This window comes from Phoenix dactylifera, chromosome 16 (assembly GCF_009389715.1).
Source record: "Phoenix dactylifera cultivar Barhee BC4 chromosome 16, palm_55x_up_171113_PBpolish2nd_filt_p, whole genome shotgun sequence".
Classification (NCBI taxonomy): domain Eukaryota; kingdom Viridiplantae; phylum Streptophyta; class Magnoliopsida; order Arecales; family Arecaceae; genus Phoenix; species Phoenix dactylifera.
The window spans coordinates 439842-464365 of record NC_052407.1 but is presented as its reverse complement, the minus strand read 5'-3'; the positions used below and the strand labels follow the sequence as shown (position 1 = coordinate 464365).

General features: G+C 44.2%; 3 protein-coding genes across 4 annotated transcripts; 1 reads left to right on the top strand and 2 right to left on the bottom strand.

Moving 5' to 3' along the window:
• Positions 1 to 1097: 1097 nt before the first annotated feature.
• Positions 1098 to 3262, bottom strand: LOC103710207 (protein CHUP1, chloroplastic). Its single transcript, XM_017843559.3, has 2 exons — positions 1805 to 3262; positions 1098 to 1703 (listed from the first exon to the last, which is right to left on the bottom strand). Exons 1-2 carry the CDS (start codon positions 3035 to 3037, stop codon positions 1224 to 1226), a joined length of 1713 nt encoding a protein of 570 aa, XP_017699048.3. The 5' UTR covers positions 3038 to 3262; the 3' UTR covers positions 1098 to 1223.
• Positions 3263 to 3414: 152 nt separating this feature from the next.
• Positions 3415 to 21458, bottom strand: LOC103710181 (peptidyl-prolyl cis-trans isomerase FKBP16-4, chloroplastic). Of its 2 annotated transcripts, XM_008795819.3 has the most exons (11): positions 21301 to 21458; positions 21060 to 21209; positions 20032 to 20087; positions 19887 to 19942; positions 19275 to 19332; positions 18255 to 18329; positions 17848 to 17937; positions 16402 to 16479; positions 4088 to 4128; positions 3879 to 3988; positions 3415 to 3578 (listed from the first exon to the last, which is right to left on the bottom strand). In XM_008795819.3, the coding sequence occupies exons 1-10, from the start codon at positions 21392 to 21394 to the stop codon at positions 3961 to 3963; spliced, it is 726 nt and encodes a 241-aa protein (XP_008794041.2). In that variant the 5' UTR covers positions 21395 to 21458; the 3' UTR covers positions 3415 to 3578; positions 3879 to 3960. The 2 variants fall into 2 exon arrangements, with proteins under 2 accessions (XP_008794041.2, XP_017699049.2); XM_017843560.3 differs by lacking the exon at positions 18255 to 18329.
• A 195-nt stretch (positions 21459 to 21653) lies between these two features.
• Positions 21654 to 23612, top strand: LOC120104117 (dapper homolog 3-like). The gene has a single exon (XM_039114644.1). It carries the CDS (start codon positions 21654 to 21656, stop codon positions 23610 to 23612), a length of 1959 nt encoding a protein of 652 aa, XP_038970572.1.
• The last annotated feature ends 912 nt before the right edge of the window (positions 23613 to 24524 follow it).

The window sequence follows — 24524 nt, the reverse complement described above, 5'->3', positions numbered from 1 at the left end:
CAGGTAAATAACTATATGTATTTGATGACTTTACATAATCATCACTTATTTTGCATGAGTTAATAATTTTCATATTTCTAACTTCTAAAGTTTCTCTTCTTTTTTTTTGTAGATTCCTGATACTTCAACAGCTCATAGAGATGATGATGGTGCTGAATCCGGTCCCTGATACTTTTTAGACTGTTATTTAAGGAGTTTTATATGTATCTTTCTTATATTTTTCAAAGAACATTGTAATTCTAAATTTATTAATCATATATGACAAGATGAATATTTTGAATGATTTGAATATTTGTGTTGATGTAAATGTAATGCAGGTTCATATTGGCGTAAATGTTGATTTATAATATGCATGTGTTTTATTAATATTTTTTTTAAAAAAAATCCCACTCCCGACGCTTTAAAGCGTCGTTAAAAACCAAATTTGGCCCGTAAGAAAGACTTTCACTGACGCTTATAAGCGTCGGCAAAAAAACATCAACTATAAAACCACGCAAGGTGGTAGTCTATGCCGACGCTAATTCGCGTCGGCAAAAGATCTACACCGACGCTTTCCTAAGCGTCGGTAAATACCCGGTTTTGCCGACGCCTTCCTTGCGCGTCGGCAAAAATCTTTCCCACTCAGGTATCATCGACGCGTCTACGACGCTTGCTTTTGCGTAGGCGGGGTTTTTGCCGACGCTAATAAGCGTCGGTAAAGGCCAATAAAAGCGCCGGTAAAAGTCACTATTCCTGTAGTGTAATTTAGCAGGATGTACTCACGTTAGAGCTATATAAATTGCCGTTTTTACCAAAAAAAAAAATAGAGAGCCCAATTCTACAAATTACGATTGGAATAACTGATACATGGTTGGGATCGCATGAACCATTGATTTTTATAGATTTTCTTTATTTATTTGAATTAAAGAATTTACTATTAAGTCCTAGTTTTGATTTACCTTCTTTTACGTATCTTTTTCTTGACACTGATTGCCATGCACATGCATTCGTACGTCAGGGAATGTCTAAAGTAGAAGGCAAGTGGTTCTGGTGATGCTCCAAAAAAAACTGCACGCTCTTTTCTTTTCTTTAACTTGTGGAAAGAATCAGGGAAGTGCTGGATACGAAGGAAAATTAAAAGGATGGCATGATCACAACATGAAATATATTTATGATCAGAATTTACATGCAAGAGCGACAAATCTTTAGGTCGTCAGAGGAATTTTGCATAATAATTTGTGACATTAAAAGCTTCTTTCCAACACTGTCTCCCTGGCGCCGAGCCATCTCTCCGAGGAGGCTCGGTCTCGGTCGCACCATAGTCTAGATCTCCCCTTTCCTTTTGCCCAACCTTTAATCTTGTGGAGAAATCTTGGCTTCGTGGAGCCTGAATGAGGATGCTTCATTACTGCGAGCTCCATGGTGGCATCTCCAAGGTCTGCAACCGATGATGAACCATCTGAATCGTGGAGTTCCGTGATGCCATGATTAGACCGATCGTCTATTGGTAGTTCCACCACCAAACGGTCTCCCACCGGCTTCTTATCTTCTTCCTTCTGATTCACCAATACCTCATGCCTCAAGCATGCACCAATCCATCCTAGATAAATCATCTCCTCCACACCAGCATACCACTGTTCTCGGAACCGCTCTAGTTGATCTAACAATTCTTTCTTGCTCAGTCTCAGCGTGTCGTCATCTTCCATCATTAGCTCTTTCTCATCCTGTCAGAAAACAAGAAATCATTTGTTAGTTTATTTCCAGTAGATTAGTAGCAACGTTTGATGGATACATGAAAGATTAGTGTTCTCTGGTCGGGCTTTTCCTCTATTGCTTTGTCGTCGTGGTGCAGTTGATCGGCCAAATCTTTGATTTCTTTGATAGCTTGTTTCGACTCTTGTTTTGCCACAAACAGATCGACTTCTCTAGCATCAAGGTTCAGAGCCTGCTGGTGAATGAGGCGAGAATGCAGTCTATTTGTCTTTTGAAGCTTCTTCACCTTCCGCTGGAGCGATTTGAGGACATCCTTCATCGTGTCATACTGTTTCACAGCTTCTCGGAGCTCCACAATTGTATCCTCAAGCCTCTGATTTTGAGCTTCCAGAGACTCGAGTTTGAAACCCAAACACATGATTTGAAGCTTTTGGATTGCAGATTCCTGTTCTTTTAGATTGCAGTAGTGATAAATTCGGGAATCAAACTCATGTTCCTTCTCTTGAAGGGCAGCTATCTGGGACTTGAGAGTTTCGATGTCTTCTTCTAAATGGGGCCCATCCTGTGATTGCTCGATCGAAATCTCTCTCCTGTTGTTGGAGCGTTGCACCCTCATGATCTCCAGGGAACTAGAGTTATGCGAGCTTATCAAAGGCTCTCTGCTTTCTGGTTCTTGCTCCCCTTTTTCTTGGCACATGGAGGATGAGTTCAGGCCATGGGAACTAGACTTGAGAGCTTTGATATCTTCTTCTAAATTGGGCCCACCCTGGGATTGCTCGATCGAAATCTCTCTCGTGTTTTTGGAGCGCTGCACCCTCGTGATCTCCTGGGAACTAGAGTTATGCGAGCGTATCAAAGGCTCTCTCCTTTCTGGTTCTTGCTCCCCTTTTTCTTGGCACATGGAAGATGAGTTCAGGCCATGGGAACTAGACTTGAGAGTTTCGATGTCTTCTTCTAAATCTGGCCCATCCTGGGATTGCACGATCGAAATCTCTCTCTTGTTTTTGGAGCGTTGCACCCTCGTGATCTCCAGGGAACTAGAGTTATGCGAGCTTACCAAAGGCTCTCTCCTTTCTGGTTCTTGCTCCCCTTTTTCCTGGCACATGGAAGATGAGTTCAGGCCATGGGATCTCTCGCCCTCCCCATGCTCGTCCTGAGAAACGGAAATGGTGGAATCCATTTGTTCTTGGGGTGGACAAGTAGACTGGGTTGTTCCCTTTGTTCTACTATTTGTTGCGAGAGTGGATAGCACAAAACCGGCCAAGGGAAACGCTAATGGAATGGCAACCTTTAGAAGAAGAAGAAGAGGATTGATTTCGTCGGTTCTCTTCTTCTCCCTCTCCATAGAGAAAGGTTCGAAAATGCCATTGTCTTAATAAAGTAGTAAAGGTTGCGGGAGACATAAAGATTCTTTTCTATTGCTTTGCCCTGAGGTGACTCTTATTCCCTCTACGTCGCCCTGGGTTAAAACTACCAGCCACTCTCCCGCCAACGGGTTTTGGAATCCAGTTTGCTGCCTTTCTTTCTTTGCAAAACTCTTTGGGCTGGACCCCAAGCAAACTCCAAGATCGACTCTGCTTGGTCGTCAGACATGTCTTAAGCTCCTGCAATATATTAGCAGAACCCTGGTGTCTTGGAGAGAAATTACTAGTTCATTGGAGTTCAAAGGAGAAAATAGTGGCGTAAAACTTTCATAGAACAGCCAAGAAAGCAATAGATATATGCCATCAATAAAGCATATTGAATTGACTTCTAAAGAATAATTACAAGCTGACTTTCGACATACATTGAAACTGTTGTCATGCTATCTGGTTTTATTCTGTTGTGTACAAGATCGAATTACTTAATTTCACGTTGTTCCTTTGCCAAACAAATTCCTTGATTTCCTGCAGTGAAACAACAAATTTGTTTGAACTGCAAACATCAAATCTGCCGCCATACGAAGATGCAGACAAACTAAATTCATGCATGAAAAAATAGATGCATATTCTAATTATCGGTTCAGTAGGGAAAAGTTTGTATGTCCCTGTTATGGGGACAGGCATATTCTTCATACAATAGTGAGATGACTGAAATCCAGCCATGGTATAGCATATATTTGGATCATCAAATTTAAATAAGATATGGAATGAACAATTACGAGGCAGTCCCCAAAAGAATTAATTCCCTCTTTTATTGCAACTTACCACAATGATAAACAAATCAGGGGAACATTCGTAGTGCATTCCCTCTGTTCTAAGCCAGTGAGGCGAACAAAGGATATAATTTTCACCCTTCAATAAGCTTCACACTAGACCTGTAGAACACCTCAAAATTCAATAAACTCTGAAACAAAATTTTCAAACAGAGACAGAAAAGAATATAGGTGAAAATGCGGGTTAGTGTTGATAAATACCCAAAAGGACTTTGCTTGATTGCTAGAAGTTCAACATCTAACTGCAGCTTAAAAAAGAATACATGAGAGCCTTATTCAGAAATGCCGTTAATAAACAGCTAAGTATACATATATGAAGTGAAAGTAGACAATTCCCAAAAACAATCAGCAAAAGAAAAAACAACTTCAGTATTCAGTGATACTTCGGTAGAATCAGATGAAAGGACATGCAAATGCCCCAGTGAATCAAATAGAAGAAAACATAAAAATAGGATGAGCAGCAACACAAAATCTAAAATATGGGCTGTAAATTTTCATTACTTATCAACCAAACCAAGACTACCCACAGAAAAGGAAAGAAGAACGAAACTGGGACCCAACCTGAAGTAGGCCCTCTAGAAAAATCGAGTATTAGTTATTCATGATTGAAAGCAATAGCACCAAATTACTTATCATAAACAAATATTTTTTGTTAAGTTAATTTTCTAAATCTTTCTTGTATGATTCCTTAAGAAAATTTTGAAAGATAGAGCTTTTTATCCTTTTATTATATGCCCTTGTAATATCAGAGTTAAGACATCACAATAATAAACTGAACTAGATAGAAAACACAACCATACATAGGTCCATGGGGGTTCCTTGAAGATAAAATGATACTAGATATACTTAATTTTTAAATATCAAATGGTCCCAGCTCACAAGCAAGCCTTGAGACAAGGGTACAGAATCCTAGAGAAAGGATGAATGGCAATGTCAACAGTATAGGAAGTCTCAGACTGGATTGATTTACACCTGCCAAGTGCATAGGCAGTTAAACAATGTTGAAGCACAAATGGTAATCATATGCTTTCAATTGTTCTAATGTGGAATTAATATGGGGAATGCATACATGCGAACAGCTTATTGCAAATGACAGTCACATTGAGGATACACACTTGTAAACATTTCTTTTCCTGAAGATATTTGGATAAAGGAATTAAAGAATATCCATGGATGATCTTTATGGAAGATTACTTCAAATAACTTAAAAAACTTCATTGAATTCATAGCTTTTAATTCTGCAAAGTAAATTTTTTATTCACCACAATGATATATAATAAGTATAAAGGAAGCTTATCTAGCCTACAGCAAGAAGTTGAGAATGTAGGTTATGGTTCTTTTCTGGTTTTATTGGGTGCTCTAGCAGTGCCGATACAGAGCTCATCTTCAGCAACCAAGTTACCGAATTCTTGGTAATCATTGAGACATGGAATACCAACCAGGGCTTGGCTCAATGGTTGGTGCCTTGCCCTTCTTTGGAGGAAGTTACATTTTTGAGGTTCATCACATGTGATTTGTTGGTGGCATGGATATTCAGGTTCCCTGAAAGGAGCACTGTGTAGATGGGGAACTGAACTGCAGATGTGATGCGGCGATCATGTGCTCATATGTATTGCCATGGTGATGTGATCAATATGTGCATTCGCTGGCAGGATTGGCACGATTATGGGATATACACCCAATCACTGATTGAGCCTGGTTAGGGTAGGACCATCCTCCATAGTCCACCTCACTTCTGGTCTTCTTTTTTCTTTCTTCTCTTTCCTTTTTCTTCTTATTTTTGGGTGGTGGGGCTGTGCAGGAATTGGGGGAGGCGGGATGCGGGGGTTTGTGGGGCGGGGAAAGATTGTGTATGCAAAATGAGTACAAAGATCAATTTATCTATTTTCTACAAAGACTAGAATAGGTAGGTAAGGAATGAATCTATGTCGTTGATCTAGCAATATGAAAGCTATCTATTTCTAAGATGTGGTTAATTAGCTTATATCTAATTGTTTCTTGGTCTTGATGGGTACTCTGTGGCAGTGAAGCTTCGTAATTTCAGCATGCATAGAATATTTATTTATTTATAATTGTTTATGTACGATACTTTTGTTGTGCAGAGAACACAATCATTCTCAAATGAGCTTTTGACAGATAGAAGAGAATTCGAGAAGCAACATCATATTATCAAGATTTTATCTTTTCCTCTGTGAAGGATATTCCCTTATAAAATGATTCCATTTACAATACTCATGAATAGGTGCTGGAATAAACTGAAGCTACATCAACATAAGGAGAAGAAACTAGGTTCGGCTTCAGACTTGATGAAAAGTTGCTGCATCAACAATCTGAATATAGGACCCCAAATATTAGAATATAATCTTTTTGAGGACAGACTAAAATTCCAAACAATTGGTCAGGAAAACATGCCAGAAAGGATGCTTTTTCAAACCTTATTTAGCAAGACTAATCAGCCATTTTCACATTCTGAACCATATATCTGCTGCATCCATGCCTGTTAGCCCCTCATATTGTAATCAGGCCAGCACTTCATTTTAACGCCTTGCATGACAATCTACAGCAACACCACTTTGAAATCCCAAACTCCTTATAGAGTTGGGATCTAAGACCTACAAGTCCAAGAGGGTGCTAAATACTACACTAAGCTCTTGGAAGGAGTCCAAGATATATTCTCCTTTATCAGAAATGATATTTTCAATGCTAAAACTGTGGGAGAACTGGCAAAATGGTTGAGCAAAATAGTTAATATCTAGGGAGACATTCATACTAGATTACCAAGTAAAATGTTGGTTGAAATCGCCATATTACCTGTGCAACAATGGTTGTTCTAACAACTTACATCTAGCCTTAGAGCAGGCCAAATTGCTCAGATGAAGGAAGGGGGAAAAGTCTATACAAGCTCTAGAAAAGCAAGACCCACAAACAAATCCAAGCATGTCCATACATAATTATGTGTATATGCTTAAGATTAGGTGCTTGCTATTTTATGGGGAGAGAAGATTTATATTTACTAGTGATATACACACACATAGTAGTAGAAGTTTGCAGGTCTATGCATATTTAACCCGACCAACTTAACCTGTTTAACATATCTAAATCCATTTAATCTATTAAAAATTCCTTTAACCCGTTTAACCTGGCTTGACTTTATTAATAAATGGGTTATGTGGGTCGGATCGGGTTACTTTTTTTTTGGCTAAAATGGATGATTCATACCGTTCTAGTACGGATACATCCAATAAGATCAAAAAACAACAAGTCCTGGAGCGCTCTAAGCAACTCCCATTCCCCAACCCACAGGGTACCTCCGGAGTGACTGGCCGCATACGAGGTCATCCAATTCGCGGCCCCATTAGCTTCTCTGAACACGTGCTTGGCCTAGAAGGCCACATCGCCACTGATCATAGCCCGAATATCCTGAAGAAAGGGGTGGCACCCTCCACCGCCGCTGGTGCCACTCTAAATCCAGCTAATCACCGTAGCTGAGTCACCCTCAAGCATGATTGAACTAGCCCACAACATGTGCCATGGCCCAGGTCGGCCCATGCCACCCTCAGCTCCGTCCAAAGAATTAAGGTGTCAAAAATCTACCAGCCTCCAGCAAGAACCACCCTAGAGTTCGGGCCTCTGATGACGAAGCCAGCACCTCTCCTTCTGCCACCATCAAGCATGCATCCATCGAAGTTGATCTTGAGAAAACTTGGGGGTGGGGGCTACCAAGTGAAAAACACCATCTGAGGCACTACACGAGCAAAAAAAGAGCCTCAGATGCCTGGAGCTATCAAAAGTCCATACGAAGGGTCTGCATGAATAATCTCAGCTGCTTGTACCCGAGCACCCTCCACAATGAACCTCAGAGAAGGGCCGCTTTCGCCAAAAGTCTAGGCATTCCTAGCCAGCCAGATTTGGTAAGCAATGTAGGTTGCCTTAACGACCATCTGCCGTGTTTGGGGAGTGTCGGCCCATCGACGAATCGCCTGCAGGAAGGGACCCAGGTGACTCCTTGTACCCGGCAGAATTTTGACAAGCCTTCAGACCCCCTTGCTCGCTCACACTGAAGCAGAGCATGATCCACGGTCTCATCCACCTAGCAATCCAGACACTGAGGTTGAACGCCCAGTACCCTTCCACTTAATACCAATCTCGTCGGCAGTTGTCCCCAGGCCAACTTTCACAGGAATAATGCCCCCCTCGGATGAAGACCAAATCTCCAGATTCAAGCATAGTCCGGCCCCGGCTGATGCTCCCTCTGGAGGATGCAATAGATGTCTCCCACTCTAACACTGGGTCTGGTGGACGTGCTCTAAACCCTCACATCCGGACCAGCACACCTCAGACCAAAAGTGGCTGGACTCATTCTGCGAGATGCTCTCTAGATAACTGATCGATCCTGCAGATATCTCACTCCGCCCCCTCCAGCCGGAGCAGATCACAAACCCGAAGTTCGTCCATAGCCTTGACATTGACCATGGTCGGCCAAAGTCATTGGAAGAGAGTCCATCCAGGGGTCCACCACATCCACACTCTGCTCATCGTCGATCAGCTATTTGTAGTTTGCCAAGGCAGTGGACACATATCTACAAATCTTTTTCCACAGGTAGGAGCACCTCCGACTACTTGAAAACATCCCACCGGTCTGCACCCAGCCGTACCGAGCCATCATCACCTAACTCCAAAAACACTGCGGCTCAAGGACAAGCCTCACCGCATGTCGAGCAATCAGCGCATCTCTCCACTCCATAAGGGATGCACCCTCCGTCCTCCCTTGTAGATCGGCATGCAGATCCTTTTTTAGGCTAACAGATGTACCCTATGGTCGCCACCATGCGAGCCCCAAACAAAGTTTCGAAGGAGTCGCTCAATTCCTATTAGTACAGTCTTCGAAACAACAATATTGGACATGAGGTAAATTGGCATGGAGCTCAAGACCGACCTAACTAGTGTCAACCTGCTTATTATGGATAGCAAGGACACCCTCCAGCCGGTCCTGGACAAACTGCACCACACTGGAGCACTCCAACACCCGCAACCTCCTCCCTATGATGGGAACACCCAAGTAGATTCACAACCCATCCTGCTCCCTCATTCTGAGGAGCCCTGTGATCTTCCGCCTCACCCGCGGCTCCATCTTTGGACTAAAGCAAATGGTGGACTTGTGAAGATTCACCCGCGTCAGGACCCCCATGAGTGTCAGCGCATCCCTCGCCCTCGCCCTAACCAGGAGAAGACAATCATCTGCAAAAAATAGGTGAGAGATTGTTAGGCACCAGGGGCTGGTGCATAAGCCTTCAACTTCCGATTCTGACAAGCTGCCCACAGGGCACAGAAAAATACGTCAGCACAAATAATGAACAAATATGAGGACAAGGGACAACCCTAGCGAAACTCGATGGTGGACCGGAAGAAGGGCGACGGTGTCTCGTTACCAAAATGGAGATGACTTGGCCCTCGCACACAGCCCAGGACCCAAGCAATCCAGGTCTCATAGAACCCAAAACTCTCCAAGACCGCCTAAGGAAGCCCCCATCGTACCCTGTCATAAGCCCTCTCCATATCCAGCTTTACTTCCATCAAACTCCGCCGCCTCGTAGCCCGTTGTAGGTCCCACATCATCTTCTAGACAATTAAGACATTGTCAGTAATGTTCCGGCGCCCCATGGAAGCTCCTTATTCCTGACAAATAATGTTGGGCAGCAAGGGCTTTATCCTACCCACCATGATTTTCGCCATAACCTTGTAGAGCGTACTGCACAGGCTGATAGGCCTGAAATGGCTGGGCTCCGTCGCGTCCTGGTGCTTCGGAATAGGGATGATGTAGGTAGCCTTCCAGTCATCTGCCATCGACGTCTTTCTGAAAACAGCTGGATTGCCTCCACTGCCCTCCGAATGATGCACCAATACCACCTAAACAAGGAGAGAACCCGCCCAGCCTAGGGGCTTTGTCCTCTGTTAGAGCCCAAACAACCTGCCCAACCTCTGTCTCCAACATTGCTCGGACAAGGTTGCATTCTCCACTGCCTCAACTTCAACTTCTGACCGCAGAATATGGCCAGCCACCTCAGAGCCGCTGTGCTCCGTTCACCTGGACCTGAAGAAATCGACCAGAATCTGTCTGACCGTACTCTTCTCCACCCACTGCCCTACCCCATCTCTCAAGGATCGGATCATGTTCCTCTGCCTCCTGATAATAATCGTCCGGTGGAAGAACCGAGTGTTCGTGTCGCCCTTCTTTATCAACTGGACTCTGGATTTCTATCTCCAAAAGACCTGCTGCCGCAATAAGGAGTGGTGCGTAGCCAGCTGTTGCCGCAGGACAACCATATCAGCCTCCGAAAGCTCGCCACTATTATCCTCCCTCCCTTGGAGGTCAACGATAGACGCTTCCACCTCCTCCAGTCTTCTGAAAATGTTGCCCACCACCTCATGGTTCCACCAGCAAAGCCTACGCTTGGTGAGCTCCAAACTGCGCGAGACCCTCTGCATAGCATCACCTCACACCGACGTCCCCCAGGCCTTTCGAACAATGTCCCAAGCTGGGAGTACGACAACCACACCTTCTCGAAGTTCTAAAACTCCATTCTCCACTTTATTAATGTAGGCCCCACTGTCCCTTTTCTCACTAGGCCCCTGAATGCAGTTGAAATCATCCACCACCACTATTGGGACACCCTGGAAGACAATGTTGGTGATCTCACCCCAAAGAACTTTTCTTATCATGTAGTCAGTACTGGCATACACACCACACAGAACCCAAAAGGCTTCATTAGGCTTAGAAATAACCATTACAACCTGCTAAGAGCAGTTGTAAAAAACATCTACCGTGGCTACCCCCCGCTTCCATAGCACCAAGATACCCCCAAACAACTCCCGAGACTCCACTGCAAAGGACTCCCAAGGGGTCGCAAGGCGACGCTGCACTTGACAGACGCCATCTCCAGAAAGCCGCATCTCACACAGGAAACAAACATCCGAGTCATTCACCTAGACCAGCTTTCTAAATGAATTATAGAGAGAGGGCTTAGCTAACCCCGTACAGTTCCATGCAAAAATTTTCATTCCACACCACCCTATTAATCGAGCCCCGACTTATGCCCACCTAGATCTTCCAGTCCCTTGACTCCAAGCTGGGCCGGCCCATCACCCAGCCCATCCTACTCACCTGAACTAGCACTCTCCCCCATCACCGCCAACTTCGCCCTCTACACAACAGTCAGATGGTCCAAAGCCTCCACAGCACGGCTAGTGGCCACCCAACTAGCCTCTAGTCCTCCACTATCTACCGCCTGCGCCGCCGCCTGCCTGTCCGGCCCAACCACCCAAGCTCTCCAACCCAACTTCTCGAACTGCCGTCCCCTAATGAGTTCGTGTCCAACACCTCCTCGGGGGCTCTCGTCAGCAAAGACTGAGGGAGATTAGAGGTCGTCGGAGGCAGAAACGACACTAGAGCCGCCCTCGCTGAGGAAGACACCGGCGAGGAGGCGGAGAGCTGGCCAGCCCCCGGCTCCCCCACTCTCGGGCCCCAGTCAGGCCCAGCCACCTCGATCATTGAAGGCGCGTCCAAGTCATCTGCCGATGAGGCCTGACCCGCGCTCCCGGGCCGACCCCCTACAGTCCGATCCAGCCCTAGATTAGACGGGCTTAGGAGCCATTTATTGGATGGGCCCGACCCGTGTCTACCACTAGAATCTCTAGGTCGGCCTGCACCCTAGCCGGCCCAGAGCCCCGCATCCTCCAACAAGTCCACCAAGCCAGAGAGCGGGTCGAAGCATGAGCCGACCCGACACCGATCCTAGGTCGATCCCGAGCCCGATCCCGAGTCGCCACGCTATTCGGCCAGCCGCTCTTTCGGAGGCGAGCGCCAGCGAGCCACCTTCGCCGCTTCTACCAGCTGTTCAAGTCCGATGAGGAGCCAAGCAAACTCAGACAGTCAAGAGGGGACTACAACCTAGACGAAGACAACTCGGGCGTGGACTTGGTCGTCTTCCTCGGCCGCAGCAATCCCTTCGTTGCACGCGGTGGCCGGATCCACATCGCCACCGGTCAGGGGCCGAAAATCAGCCTCCAAGTCTCCTCCCCCAAACTCGAGTCTCGCTCTCCGAGGTCGCTGCTGGTCTCCACCACTATGGAAGTGGGGGTCTACAGCCAATCCCACCCCTCCTCCGCCAGCACCAACGCCGGGAACATGCATCTTGCCTCTACATGCCCGATCTACTCGCACCTAAAACAAAACTCCGACATATTTTCATAGACGAAGGGTTGCCACAACACCCTCATCTTCCCCTTATTTGGACTCCAGGCAGCAGCAGCACGATGGCGTCAATGGCCACCTTCACCCGAGCGAACCCCATCATCCTCTGTTGCTCTGTGATTCCGTCGACGGCGAGCGGCCGACCAACCACGGCCGCGATCCGGAGAATGGTCTCGCTCGACCAATACTCCACCGAAAGTCGGAATAGCCGGATCCAGACCACCGTCATCTTCATGGCGTCCAAGCTTGGCACAAAGTCAAGAACCCACGGCTCCATGGCCAGGAGCTGGCCCGCCACCACCCACGGCCCTCCGATGAAAGCCCGATCCCGATCCGCCATCAACTTAAACCAACGCGCAAGGTGGTCGTCAGCAAAGGGCACCGCTTCCACCTCAGCCTCAATCTTTCTCAGGATCGCGACATCCGGGACTACCCAGTTTGCCGGCACCCAACGGTCGAGACTTCGGACCACCACCGTATGGCCCTCCCATTCCTTCCGCGGTGCCTCAAAGGGCTCCTTCGACAGCTCGAGGACTGTCGTGAAGAGCCGCCGAAGGTTCACCTCCGCCTCAGAGATCCGATGAGTTGCTCAGCGTTCGGGCAAAAAGGTTCACCTCCGCCTCAGAGATCCGATGAGTTGCTCAACCTTCGGGCTTTGCCCAATCGCCTAGCTTCCCCACGCCGGTTGAGCTCAGCTTCCACCCGCAACGGCTCCAGCCACCGCCTTCCCGGCCCTCGTCTTCTCCTCTATCTCCGCCGTGCACGAAAATCAAAGCAATCGCCCCTCGGAGCAAACTAGCCGTTACAGCTCGGGTTACCTGTTTAATAAACAGGTCTAATTTTGACCATATAGTAATCACACATATAGTGACCATCGAACCATTTTTATGGTCACCATATTAAACATAGGAAATTAAAATTAATGATAGGTTATCCTGTAGTTCATTTTTTATTATAAAGGTTGATTTTTGTGTTTCCATATAGAGAGCAAGAACCATTTTGGGGTCACTTTATTAAAAATAGTAAGAGAAATGTAACAATAGATTCCCTTTATGGTTCATTAATTATATTAAGACACAAACTTCATATTTCCATATAGTGACTATAGAATCAATTTGTGAACACTCTCTGATTAGAAATGAAATTAAATAATGTTTTGCTAAGTAGTTTTATTCATATTATATTAAGGCCAAAATTTCATGTTTCCTTATAGTGACCATGAAATCGTTTTAGGGTCACTATGTGAAACATGGCAAAAGAAATTTGATGACAAGTCTCTTTGTAGTTTATTGATTACAACAAAGCTTCAATTTCATGCATTAGTATAATGACTGTAGAATCATTCTACAATCATTATATGAAAAATGGAAATGAGATCATTGATTCCCCGATACTATCATGTCAGCATATGAAAAATGGAAATGAAATAAAACGACAAGCTACTATGTGGTTCATTGTTTTTCCCATTTGATGACTGCAAAAACATTCCACGGTCGCCATGAGAATTCTGGGAAATGAGATTTAATGATAAATCCCTCTGTAATTAGGCAATTAGGTTGAAACTGTATTTCCTTATGATCACCAGAAACCAGAAAAACATTGTGGTATGATAGGCTCCATTGTTGTCTGATAGGCTCCTCTATAATTCATTGACTATAATAAGACCTAACTTTCCTTTTCCATATAGTGACCACAAAACCATTTTCACATGAAATTGATCCCTTTGTAATTCATTGATTACATTTAGGCTCAAATTTCATGTTTCCATATGATAACCATATGACTATCTTTTGGTCAACATGTGAAACATGGAAAAAAAATTACATGACGGGCCCTTTGTAGTTCATTGATTATGATAAAAACCCAAAATCTCTCATTTCCATGTAGTAGCCACAACTATTCTAGGATCACTATCCATGAGTAATAAAATTTCCTGAAATATCTTTCTGTTGTTTGTTCATTAAAATAAATCCCAAATTTTGTGTTTTGATAAAATTAATCTGGAATGACTATATGAAATACAGGAAATGAAATTTAATGGTATGTTCCTCTTTACTATCTAATTTTATTGACCCAAATTTTGATTTCTAAATAGTGTAATTAAATGGAACAAGGAAAATGAAATTTAATAGCAGGTTCTTCTATAGTTCACTAATTGTACTATAGCTAAAATTTTGTGTTTATACGCGCTGATCACAAAACCATTTGGGTGCGTTGGAGGTCAAGATTGTGTGCTTTGTCGACAAGCCCCCAAGACCGTCCAGCACTTTTTTCTTTGGTGCAGTTTTGTGCAGTCTCTCTGGATGAGCCCCAAAACAGATTTCAGGTTAAAGGAAGACTGCCTTCAGCGAAGTCATTGTGGAATGTTTGGAGGTTGAGGCGGGCTCCTACTTGAAAGAGGGCTGGTTGGGATTATGCCATGGCAGCACTGTGCTGGGCAATTTAGAAGGAGCAGAAGAATCAACATTTTGCATGGAGGCGGCATCAAGCTCATCCAGTTCTGCATCATAGTTTCTTCTTCTGCAAGAATAGAGGGGGATGAATGTATCATCCAGGAAACTTCAAGCATGGACCGAGTTGTTTATGGGAATGCACCAGCACACTCACCCCCAGCACGCCAACAGGGTACCCTAGCACGTTGAGGGACTGCTTTCTTTTTGGCGTGGACAGGTCTGGTCAGTAGTTGGTTTTAAAGTGATGTCTTGGTCCCTTTATTTGCGAGTTAAATTGGTTCTAGGGTTTTGGTGTTGCTTCTGATAGAGGCCTGCGGTGGAATTGGAGTCCCAATTGTGCCGGGCGATTTGAAGCTTTTTTTTTCATTGAGGGTTGGCTTCTGACCCTACTCTCAGGACTCTTAGACTGAGACCTTTTCTCTCTTTTTTCATCTACTAATAAAATGAGTGAGGGAACTGGAAGTTTTCCCCCAAGTTGCTCATATACTAACCACAAAACCATTTCGTGGACAATATACGAAACATGGAAATTGAAATTTAGTGGATGGCTCCTTTGTAGTTCATTGATTACTATAAATCCCAAATTTCGTAATTTTGTGGTTCCATGTACTGACCATTCAACCATTCAGCGGTCATTATATGAAATATTGAAAATGTCCTTTCAATATCTGCAATTAATATATAAAGTCCCTTGGCGAAATTCCAATTGTATCTAGCTCAAAACATCGTGAAAAGCTATAGACATAATTTAGTGAAGATTTTCTTTCGATTTTTGGAAAAGCAATGCAATTTTTAGAAATATCAGATTTCAATGATCTTGGATTTGTTGGGAAAATGTCTCCAATATCGGAAATTGATATCTCATAGCTCTCGATGAAATTCTCATGTTTTCTGCAATGTTTTAAAAATGCTGAAGTGGTATGCTTGCAGTCAGGTCACTGCATACTGTGCGTACATGGTAAGGGCACATATACAGCCACATATGCGATTTGATTTTTTAAATATTTAAAAATAAATAAAAAGCATAAGCATATTTACATAGCAAAAAATTAGAAATTAATTAAAAAAACTCAAAAAAGATAATAAGAACTAAGTACGCATATTCAGACTGATTTGAGATTTTTGAGTGTATATTCTAAGTTCTCGCATAACACAACATGTTAATCTAATAAAATGACAATGTCATCCTATGAAGTATAGACCATGCTAAAACTTGCAAAATGGAGTAAACTATAACTTGCCACAAAGTATGGTTAGAACTTTGAAGTCCATATTTCATAAACAAAAGTGACAAATTGTGGGTTTAGAACAAAGTTTAGACTTTGAAGTACATTGCTCATAAATGAAAAGGACATAATGTATAATACTTAAGGTATGCAGGAGAATATATACAGTATGCAGGTGCCAATGCAGCCTCATATGTGGGTCTGCGGGCAAATATGCAGCCACCAAGAGTATGTGACCCACTTATGCGGCCCAATGCCTAGAGGGATCGCATATGGCTTATGCACTGCAATTCAGGGGCTGCCTCTTCATATGCGACCACATAACTTTTTAAAATAGTGGTTTTCTGAGTCAAAAAGTGGCAAAAAAAGTTATTACTGTAACTTAGTGACAATTTTCTTCCAATTTTTTTGAATGTGTCATATTAGGAGCCTTCTAGAGAGTACTTTAGATGTCCATGATTTCTTCGCTTAGACTCAAGGGCCATGATCACAATTAGGTGCACTCAAGATTTGGGTGTGTCACTCATATTTGATAAATGGTTTGACTTTAAACTGCTTTGACAGTGAATAGACAATATTGCTTACCTCAATTGTTGCATTTGGTGGAATCTCTTGAACTCCTTTACTTCCATAAGCTAAACCAGGCGGAACAATCAGCAATCTCTGAAAATCACATGCCCATAAATCAGTGTACAAAGTAAAAGAAACAAAGAGAGAATGTTTGAAGATGGTTATATTTACATTAAACAATATTACACACTTAAAGGCTGCAGAATTACTGGGTGTCTAGACACTTTGGTTTAAAACTCTTTGTTACAGCACTAAGTTTTGGTCCACAAATAAGTTGAAGTATTTATATGGTTGACTATTTCTTATGGTGTATCTGACATGACCTTAGTTGCTTCTTTCCTCAATCTATTTTTCACCGTCTCAGAATCTAATGCACAATTATGAACATTAGATTCAATATGCATCAGCTACAATCCCCAGAAAAGGACTGGATCATATAGTATACAATAGAAAATTCTTCTTTTTATCTCACTTAAGTCCAAACATGCATGTCCACACCCACACACAAGTTGTCTACTGTACAAAATTATGCAAAGCAATGGTCGTAAGTTCAGCCAAGAATGGAAGCCAAAATGGAATTCAAGGATCGATGGCCTCAGCAACAATATCAAATGATTGAGTGACTTGATGTGATCATATGCCAGCCACCTAAATCCTACCGATCAACTATCTACCTATCCAAAAACAGCCTTACTAGCTAAATGATTGCTAAATTCTTGACAGAAGGAAGAAAATTGGGTGTGTAAGGTAGATTTTCAGACTCCAATTTTATCAACATAGTTGGAAAAAACTGATAAACCTCAACAATGGGAGTGCTATGCCACCTCCAAGACAATTGAAATACCACAAAAAATGTATATTAATTAGGAGTATAGTGCTTGAATTATAAGTTTTCTCACATAGTGGTATCGAGATTTAAGCTTTATCAATTAAGGGAAAGGTAGAGTGTGAGGATAAATATCTTATATAATGGATGTTTTCATGACAAACAAGATGGAGCCAGAACCTCTCTAGATTTGACTGGTCTAAAATTTCTTCCATTTAGAACTACTGCTGAAAATTCACCATACATTCTGCTAAACCTAACGGATCCATGTATACACGATGGAAATGGCTTCAGGCAACAACAAGTAAGATTCTTCTGCAACTAGGGATCAAATGTCTTCCAACAGAATAGTCTACTAGGATACGAAAGTTAAATCTGCAGGTCATCTAGAAATCCATTATAATATTTAGTTGAAAACGATGCAAATGCAAAGCAAACTGCCTCAATTGTCCACATCACGAGTTTGAAGACAGAAATCCTATGTTGAAGATAGAGTTTGACTATCATCTACATTCTCAACATGACCCTTGAAGAACCTCTTAAAATACTTTATCCTAGTTAAAACCAATAATATGAACGTAAACACAACCATTTCCAAAAATAGTTGGAGGTATATAAAGTGAAATCAGTCAGACCTGGCCCCCGACTCGCATTCCTTCAACCCCCAAATCTAATCCTTTCAAGACGGTTCCTTTCTCAGATTGGCCAACATCAAAACCATAAGGCTGCAGAGAGTCAGACAGCTTTAGTAATGAGAAAGATGTACTTCTAGGGCTACAAAAATTTACTGAAGCATTACATTCTTCAGAATTCATGTTAAACCATGAATTACATCTGAAGTCAACTGCAAAAGAAACTATTATACAAAAAGAGCAAGATATCACGCTGGATAAAAATAAAAAACCATGAAAAGTGGACGACTGTCATTATGTTGATCAAAAATGATTTCTTTTGGGTATAGAAAACTTATAACAATCATTAAGATATCCTTTTTTAGGGGAAAAAAACTATAGTTGACAGAAGTGTGCGTAATCTACCATACCGTTCCACCACCAACACCAAGCCCTTGCCTACTAGTCATAAAAGTTATACCTTTCCACTTCGCAACATAATGTACCTACAACAATAATGATGACCAGCATATCCGTCATGTATGAGGAAAGAGACAGATAAATAAGAAGCAAAGGTTGAAGGAAATATATGGAATAATTTTGGACTTCTGAAACATGAGTTATATTTTAAAATATGTCAATGATACAGAATTCAAAATTAAAATGATTACAAAAATAAAAAAAATAAATTTTGGAATGACCAAAAAGATTGTAAGTACTTGGACAAAATTATTAGATCAATTAGGGGAAATACATTTTAGAATTTCACTGTAAGAATATGGCATGGATCTGCTTCATTTTATAAAGATGATGATCATTTTGGACAGAATTGTTGAAACAGATATTCATCTACTTTTCACCACATTTTAACTGTCATTTCTCAGTTAAGACAAAAAAGAAAAAGCTATCCTTACCAAGAAAAGATAAACCAAACAGGCAAGTCTGATGAAATCAAAAATAGATATATATATTAAAAAAATATCAGTAATGAACATTAAATGACATGACACTATAGTACAAGTTCAACACACCAACCTAGTATCACAGACCACATCGAGCTTAACATTGCCCACAGTCTGCATTCATTGATTGGACTAGCTGATCAAGGTGAGTTCTTGCAATTGTTGTTTCAATGAAACTGACAGTATAAAGATAAGAAATACAATTGGATAAGAAATACAATTGGACTGTAGAGCACCTTTAGATCTGTTGGTGTATTATAGACTTTATGTACAGCTACAGACAGATACTTCAGGGAAGCCTCATTCAGCTAGAATACTCATGCATGCATGTATGCATGCATTCAGGCACATGTCAATATACAAATGCATGCTTGTAGGTGTTTATGATGTCACATAAACATATTTGCATAGTAGAAATTATGGTACATCATCAACGTTCAGTCCTGCAAGTGATAAGATAATAAAGTTTGCTTACAGCAACAATCATACCGCAACGCGTGATCCTTTCACGGCTTTAGGCCCACCTCCAACCTTTAAATCATAGTACCTAGTTAAAAGTGATAAAATAATGAGAGACAGAGAGACAGGATTCTGCAAAGCAACAATACCTAAGTAATGCTGTACACTTTAAAATGGCAAACACAAACAGAAACAACTAATATTCTCACAAAATTCATAATGACAATTAGGAATTCTGCGTAGTATATACAAAAATGTTAACTTCTTGGCATGTACAAGTTCTAGTACCAAGCAGCATTTTTTCCACTTATTTTACGCATGAAGTTGCCAATATCAGAAAAGGATATCTAGGTAACATATAAATATAACTAAATAAGTGTGACCCAAAGCCAAGAATCCATTAATTCAAATATTTCTTGGATACAACTAACTTGAATATAGGAGAACATTAGTGTGGAAAATAATGTGACTTATCATTTGAGATGCACCAAAAACCAAAAAAATTAATATGCCTGATCTTGCTTCTTTTTAAGAAGTGATCTTATTTACCACCAATAGTAATTGTAAGCCTAAATTAGGTTTAACAAAATAAATAGGCAGGACTATTGCATCAATATTAATAATTAAAAGAGATATACTAACTTCAGACCATTTGGAAGAGTAGTGAAATCACTCTCAGGTATCTTTGCTGCTCTAAGCTGCAAAAAAAAGGAGAAATAATGCTTATCCAGAGCATCTTTTGTTGTTTCACGAGTCAATACAATTTATGGATTAGCAACTTTCTTACAGCTCTTCGACTGGTGGAAACAGCATCAGATTTGCCACAAACATTGAGCCCAGCAGCTGAATTAATATGAAAACCAATGCTATGTTAGATCAGAAATCACTTGCAACTAAATACAGATAAAGCTGATTTCTTCCTTTCTTGCGAATATTTCAAACAACAATTACTCAAGTCTAATTTCCTAGCTCACCCCATCCTAAAATGAAATAAAATTACTCCACCTTTATTACAACTACAGAGTTTACACATATCATGTTCCAACCCCCAGAACAAAACAACCTAATATACTACCTTGTGCAGTATTGCATTTCATCTAATGCTTCGAAATTAGAAGACCATAGAAATGTGAAAAGGAAAACAAAAAAATCTAAATCTTGAGTTACACAGAAGTAAACGTTGCGATCTGAAAAAGCCATTGTTCTTCTAATTCTATTATTATCTCTGTTCAATAGAAGGCAATGCCTAGTAAGAAAAATATCAGACTAGAGAAAAGAAAACCATGCAAGAATGTTAATATCCAAAAATAGGGCATAAGTTAAACGATAATCTAATATCACATTCTTTTGGGATGAACCCAAAAGTTATATGACGGGGAAAACACATCAAATCAGCCAATTTCTCATCGAACTACGAAAAATCAAACAGAAATTTAAGCCAAGCATTGTCGAAGAGAAACTATCATATCTTACATTAACAGCGTATTAGATCTGCCAATTTCTAATTAGAGAAAAAACTGGAACAACAAACAGAAAATAAAGCAAGGCATTATCGAATTGAAGTCTTGGGCACCATTCCTTTTTCAGGTATGTTCCAAGAACCATTTTTTTTTTAAAAAAAAAAGATTATGAAAAAGTAAAAAGAAATAAAAGCAAGGCATTGTCAAAGGGCAACCTTGGGCGCCATTCTTTTTCTTTCTATTTCCCAGTATGTTTCAAGAATTCAAGAATCAGCGCGATCTTGAAAGAGAGGGCTAAAAAACTAACCTTGTGCTACAAAGAAAGGAAGAAAAAACCCATCAAAGCGGGGATTACCTGAAGCTAGGAGAAAGCCCAAGAACCATCTCCTTCCATCTGCCGGAAGAACCTCAGAAAAGACCGAACTCAAACCCGCCGGGCTCGCAGATGGGTCTTTGGAGCAGCGACACGGCAAAGACGCCAACTTTCGCTTCAGGAGCGTTCTTGCTGCGGTATTGGAAGGAAAGAATCCAGAAACATGTAACAAGATTAGAGAAAGCGGCAGAAAAAAAGGGAAAGAGGGGGAGTAGCGGGGTACCAGAGGATGGGAAGAGGCTCGGGTGGTGGAGAGCGTCGAGACGAGAGCTTGGTAGCCGCTGTTGCTGACCGAACGGAAGAAGGGAGAGCTCCATGGTGAGGAAAAGAGAGAGGGGCGAGCGGCTGAGAACAGCAGGATCGATTCCTTTATTTCCCCCGCCTTATGAGTCATGATAATGTTCGCAAGCAAGGCTCTAAATCGACCGTTCGAAAATGGGGACTGGGGTTCAATGAATCAATCAGGGAGGGCCGTGAGCGGGTGAGCGGGTGAGCGGGTGAGCGGGTGCTTTGAGATTTGTGTTTGGGGGGGGTGATCTTTCGAGCATTTCGCCAAACACCTGCCGGCGGGGTGTTATGGCCGAAGCTGGGGGGACGCCGGCGCTGGGGAAGGGGGGAGCACAGAGGAAGCCATCTAGTGGGATTGCGGCCAAGCGTCCGTCGTGGGCTGATGTGACGAAAGGCGTTCCGAGGCCTCCGGTATGGACCTACCACCGGACCCCTTCACGTGAGCTGGAGGAGCTGCAGAACCGGTTCCCGGAGGTCGTCGAGGTGCCGGAAGAAGAGTTGGAGGAGGTGCGGTCTGAATGGAGGAGTACCACTGTACTCGTGAGGAGCCTGGGTAGGAGCATACCGGCCGATTGGGTGGTGAAGGAGATACGGCGAGCCGGGAAGCTGGATTATGACGCCGAGTGCTTCACCCTGTCGGAGGGGGTCATTGCCATCAGGTTCGCCAACGAGAACGACCGGGAAGCCGCGATGCGGAATGGTCCGTGGATGGTGGCGGGACAGGTGCTCGCCATGGACCGGTGGCGGCCCAGCTTTGTTCCGAAGCCCGGGTGTTTCGGGCGGGTGGTTGTCTGGTTACGGCTCCCCAGTCTGCCGATGGATTTCTGGAAGAAGGAAGCGATCTTCAGGGTGGCGGCGAGGGCCGGTACCCCCTTGGCGCTGGATGGCTTCACAGAGCAGAGGCGGAGGTATGGCTTCGCCAGGGTGAAGGTGGAACTCGACGCCTCTGCTCCGCTTGTGCCCGGAACATGGGTGCGGGGGAGCTCGGCGGATGGAGGGGCCCCTTTCTGGCAGGGTTTTGTTTATGAAAACCTGCCAGTGTCGTGCGCTAAATGTGGACGAGTAGGCCATTCGGCGGTGGGATGTGTGTTTGTGCCTCCGGCGGAGGGGAGGTTGAATCCGGAGGAGGTAAGTGGTGGGTCTGAGGAGGTCCGTGATGGGATTGACGCCTCGGAGACGCCTAAGCAAGCGGAGACAGGGAGGGAACGACCCCGGGAGGCAGGGGCCTTTGGTCCATGGTTGGTGACGAATCGGATTGGGCCAACCCCGCCGGCGTTCCGGAAGAAGGAGTCCCCGCGTCCTGATGCTGGGAAGACGGCGGGGCCAGCGGCGTCCGGGGCCAGTCCGAGCCGGCCGGGGGACGGGCCGGCCTCTCCGATCGACCTTGAAGGGTGGCAGAAGCCATCCAAGGTGGCTCGTCGGAGGACGCCGGAGAAAGACGTGTCGGAGGCGGGTGCGAGCCGGCCGATGGGTGGACCGAGTCAACCTGGTGCGGGTTCCGGGTCGGATGCTGAGTTGACTCAGGACTCGGGCCGGGTGGCTCCGTGTGTGGGCCGGCTTGAAGAGCGGCCCAACGCCAGTGGGGGCCTTCGACTGGGGGGCCCGACTCAGAGTCCGATGAAGCGCTTTAGAAGCCCGCCCAGGAGAGCTGTGGGCGCTGGCCTGTCTACGGGCGACTCGACGACCTCGGGTGAGGGGAAGACTCCTGTCCAGGTGAAGGGCCGGAGGCCGGCGGTGTTCTTCCGGCAGAGGAGTCGGAGCTCACCTCCGCCCCTCGCGCCTGTTGGTGAACGACCTCCCCGGGTGGACCAGCAATCGGCGGGCGGTGACGTGCGGCTGGAGCCGGCCGCGAGCACAGGTGGCCGTCTGGCGCGTTCGTTGTCGCTGGCGGCGGACCTGACGGAGCTTGGCCGGACGGCGTCGCAGACGATGGCTTCGGGGGAGTTGCTGACGGTGTCGACCGATGTTGTTAGTGGTACTGGGAGTGGCTCGGATGGGCAGGTGACATCGGCTTTGAAGGGGAACAGTCCGTGCCAAATGGCACGGGTGTACAGTGAACCAGAAGCTTCAAAGGTGAAGGGGAAAATAGTGGCCTCTGATGCTGGGGAGCTGGCTCTAAAAAACGGCGGAGGGAAGGACCTCTCTGAATGTGTAGGGAAGGGGGGGAGACTGGCACAATTGGCACGGGGTCGGTGGACGGTTTGTGCCATATGGCACAGGGCAACAGTCAGCATCCTCAAATTCTAGCTCAGCTTATGGCTTCGGCTAAGGGAATGCGAAGTGACTCACTAGGAGGTGTAGAGTGCATGGATGAGGATGCAAGGGGTAGCCACAGCTCCGGTGTTGGGAGTTGTGCGGGACCATTGGGTGCTTTATGAAGATCCTACTATGGAACTGCCGGGGGGCGGGGAAACCCTCCTTTGCTCCGGCTTTTCGTCGGTTGGTGCAACAGCACAACCCGGATATTTGTGTGCTATTAGAGTCTCGGCTTTGTGGCAGTAGTTTGCAGAAGGTGAGAAGGGTGATCCCGCGAGCGTGGGGCTTCTATGCTGTGGATTCTCAAGGATTGTCGGGAGGTATCATCGTCACATGGGATTTGGGTCGATGTACATTGGGGTGTTTTAATGTTTGCTCTCAAGAGGTGATCTTGGTGATCTCAGAGGGTAACAGGCGTCCTTGGGTTCTCTCAGCAGTTTATGCCAGTACTGATTATAGGGTCAGGAGGACACTATGGGAGGAGGCTACGCGACTGATAAGTCATGGTCACCCTATGTTGGTAGCAGGAGATTTCAATTGTATTGTGGATGCTTCGGAAAAGTTGGGGGGGAACCCTTTTACTCTCAACAGGAAGATCAAGGAGTTCCAGGATTTTCTTACTGCCAATGGTTTGATTGACTTGGGCTTCTCAGGGCCTAGGTATACATGGTGTAACAATCAGCAGGGGCGGGCCCGAGTATGGGAGAGATTGGACAGAGCCTGTGCTACAGCCGGGTGGGTTCAGTGCTTTCCGGACCATCATGTCAGACATCTGCCGAGGATTGCCTCGGATCATCATCCATTGCTGGTGAGTACTGAGATATACACCCCAGTTCGCCCCCCTTTCAGATTTGAGAAGTTCTGGCTTAGCTATCCACGTTCTTGGGAGATGGTGAGGGAGGC

What these genes read in the sequence shown, in the direction of transcription:
- LOC103710207 (XM_017843559.3), bottom strand. Translation starts at nt 3,037, where the DNA reads ATGGAGAGGGAGAAGAAGAGAACCGACGAAATCAATCCTCTTCTTCTT. An exon ending in ACGACGACAAAGCAATAGAG is followed by an intron (nt 1,704 to 1,804) that starts GAAAAGCCCGAC and finishes GTTTTCTGACAG; the next exon opens with GATGAGAAAGAGCTAATGAT.
- LOC103710181 (XM_008795819.3), bottom strand. Translation starts at nt 21,394, where the DNA reads ATGGAGCTCTCCCTTCTTCCGTTCGGTCAGCAACAGCGGCTACCAAGC. An exon ending in GAGCCTCTTCCCATCCTCTG is followed by an intron (nt 21,210 to 21,300) that starts GTACCCCGCTAC and finishes CCAATACCGCAG; the next exon opens with CAAGAACGCTCCTGAAGCGA. An exon ending in GGGCTTTCTCCTAGCTTCAG is followed by an intron (nt 20,088 to 21,059) that starts GTAATCCCCGCT and finishes ATATTAATTCAG; the next exon opens with CTGCTGGGCTCAATGTTTGT.
- LOC120104117 (XM_039114644.1), top strand. Translation starts at nt 21,654, where the DNA reads ATGGCCGAAGCTGGGGGGACGCCGGCGCTGGGGAAGGGGGGAGCACAG.